The sequence below is a fragment of the Sprattus sprattus genome (genome assembly GCF_963457725.1).
Source record: "Sprattus sprattus genome assembly, chromosome: 14".
Taxonomy (NCBI): Eukaryota; Metazoa; Chordata; class Actinopteri; order Clupeiformes; family Clupeidae; genus Sprattus; species Sprattus sprattus.
This window is the reverse complement of record NC_137912.1, coordinates 19650829-19653328: the sequence shown is the minus strand read 5'-3', so window position 1 is coordinate 19653328 and position 2500 is coordinate 19650829. Positions and strand designations below refer to the sequence as shown.

At 44.2% G+C, this 2500-nt stretch overlaps 1 protein-coding gene across 1 annotated transcript in view; it reads right to left on the bottom strand.

Moving 5' to 3' along the window:
* The window catches only part of LOC308375555 (kinesin-like protein KIF21A), a 40611-nt gene that overhangs the window by 8595 nt on the left and 29516 nt on the right, over window positions 1-2500 (bottom strand). Inside the window, exons 20-22 of the mRNA XM_080851721.1 lie at window positions 882-1076; window positions 629-730; window positions 202-367 (exon numbers count right to left, since the gene is read on the bottom strand). Coding sequence (XP_080707847.1) covers window positions 202-367; window positions 629-730; window positions 882-1076 — 463 coding nt within the window. The remainder of the gene's footprint in view (window positions 1-201; window positions 368-628; window positions 731-881; window positions 1077-2500) is intronic.

Genomic DNA, 2500 nt, shown 5'->3' with positions numbered 1-2500 from the left:
ACAGGAGTGTGACTGCCCAGTTAAGACACTCAAATGTAAGAGATCTGATTGGCGGGTATTAAAGAATTTGGCTGGGTCAAGGCTCTGTGAGAGCTCTGATTGATGATAAGTGTAGATTAGGGCTGGTCAAGGCTTTGTGCAAGCTCTGATTGGTGGGATTGCCAGTCTATGGCTATGTGAGAGCTCTGATTGGTGGCGTACCCTGTAGTGCGTTACCCAGCAGAGCGTCCAACTCTGGGTTGAGCTCGGCTTTCTCCTTGAGCATGTGGAAGAGCAACTGGTTCTGTGTGGCACTGGTGATCTCTGTCTGCTTCAGACGGCCCTCCGTCACCTTAATCTGGGACTCCTTCTGGGCCGCTTGCAGACCCTGAGGGGATGATGTGGGGGGTGACAGCATGTTAGAACCCACAGTCTACCACTCAAACATTAGAAGCCACAGTCTACCAATCAAGTAATAAAGAGTCCGCCAGCATGTTGGAATATACCGTCATCTAGAGTGAGTCTCATGGCCAAACATTTGAGTGTGGCAAAACACATACAAGTAACATACACTATTTAATTGTACACTTGCCGAGTCAAATTACCACACTTAAATCAACGTATGTCTGTCTGTCTGTGTTGCGTGCACCTTGTTGATAGCCATGGACAGGAGGTGATCCAACAGCATGCGTGCTTCAGACAGAGTACAGGAGCTGATCACCGCGGACACATCCACTGTGTCACCCTCCTCCTACGTGACAAAATATTTACATTCATATTAACATTCACGGTGATTCATTTAGCAGAAACTTTTATCCTGCCGTATAGTTAAGGTACATATTTACTGGAACTGTCACCTATGACCTTTATTTTGCTTGATCCTTGCTCAAACACACACACACCTTAGCCTCCTCCATCTGCATGATGTTTGCCTGGCATTCTGCGATGTTGTCGTTGATGTAATCAATGTTGGCACTGAGGGACTCCAGCTCCTCACTCAGCGATGCCAGCGGTCGGTCAGTGTCCGTGCCTTCTGTGGTGATCTTCTCGCGCTTCCTGGAAACCTTCTCACGGCGCCTGGTAAGATCCTCCCTTTGCTACCATGACATGATGAGAGGGGAAATGAAAAAGCACAAAATAGGAACCAGTTTCCCTACTTATACACATAATCCACTTATTCGCTGTCCACAGAGTGGTTAATGTTGGGATGAGGGCAAGGGCGTCAGTTTGTTTTTAGAAGTGGTGGGGACAATAACCATAAGCTTGAGTGTGGTTTGAAAAGTGCTGGGTACCCTTATGTAAGCTATCCATCCATTCAACGTTGCATTACAATATGCTCTACAGTGTATTGTCAGGTTTTGAAAATCCCATTCGAACAATAAAAGACCGTGTTTTGGCTTGTTTTGCAAAACGGTGTTGGGAACACCAGGGTATTGGCTCGGGATATGTAGGCCAATACTATTAATTCACATAGGACAAAGAACAGAATTGGCAACTTAACACTTCTCTTGACAGCAACAAAGTTTACCAGACACTCAATGTCAGACTGTAAAGGGTGTATGAAATGAAACGAGGTACTGAGCATCAACCAGCGGAGTAACAATGACTTAACTTTCCCCTTACCTTCGTAAAGTCAGAAGCAATGATAATGCAATTCTGCGAGACGCAGGCGAATGTACTTATGATGTACAATACACATTAAGGGTTGCTTCAATATGTTGTCATGAAAACACCAATGAACACAGTATTTCATCGACCAAACGGATTTTGGAGAAACAGTGTAAAATGAGCAGTAGACAACACATGGGGAAACATTAATACAACTTCTTCAGGTGGTTATCAAACAGTATTGTGAATTACGAACATTTACATGGATTTATTGGAACAGCCGCTCGACAGCGCCTGCTGCGACAAAACAACTTCCTCCAACAATATCTTATTCTTTTAACGACATTGAAGCGAAAAAATACATTTTTCAGTAGCATTAGGCGTATTATAAAACGTAACATGCAGGACGTTTAGAATGGCATTCTACGGTAAGAAATAGCAGAGCCATGCACACCTCGCCAAAGGCTGATGTAACCAAGTGGTTATCCACAATCTGAGCTTTTGCTATTTGTTGCACTCATGACTGCTAAGAGATCGCTGCTTGAAAAGCAGGACGTGAACTATAGGAGTTGACAGTATATCAGACAGTAAACGCTATGTGATTAGCCTACCCTGGTGGGTTTTTTCGGTCGCAATTGGTTTGCACATTTTAAGAGTGGTGGGGACAAAATTCAAATCATGAATAGTGGTGGGGACATGTCCCCCCGTCCCCCCGTAACTGACGCCTATGGATGAGGGGTGTGTGTGTGTGTAGTGAATGTAGTGTGTGTGTGTGTATGTGTTATCGCTATTATATTTTAGTTTGTGTTTATGTGTGCTTACATATTCTAAGGAGGTTCATAAAGCTTGAAGGCGCATATTAACATGACTGTGTGTAGTGTGTGTGTGTGTGTGTGTGTGTGTGTGTGTGTGT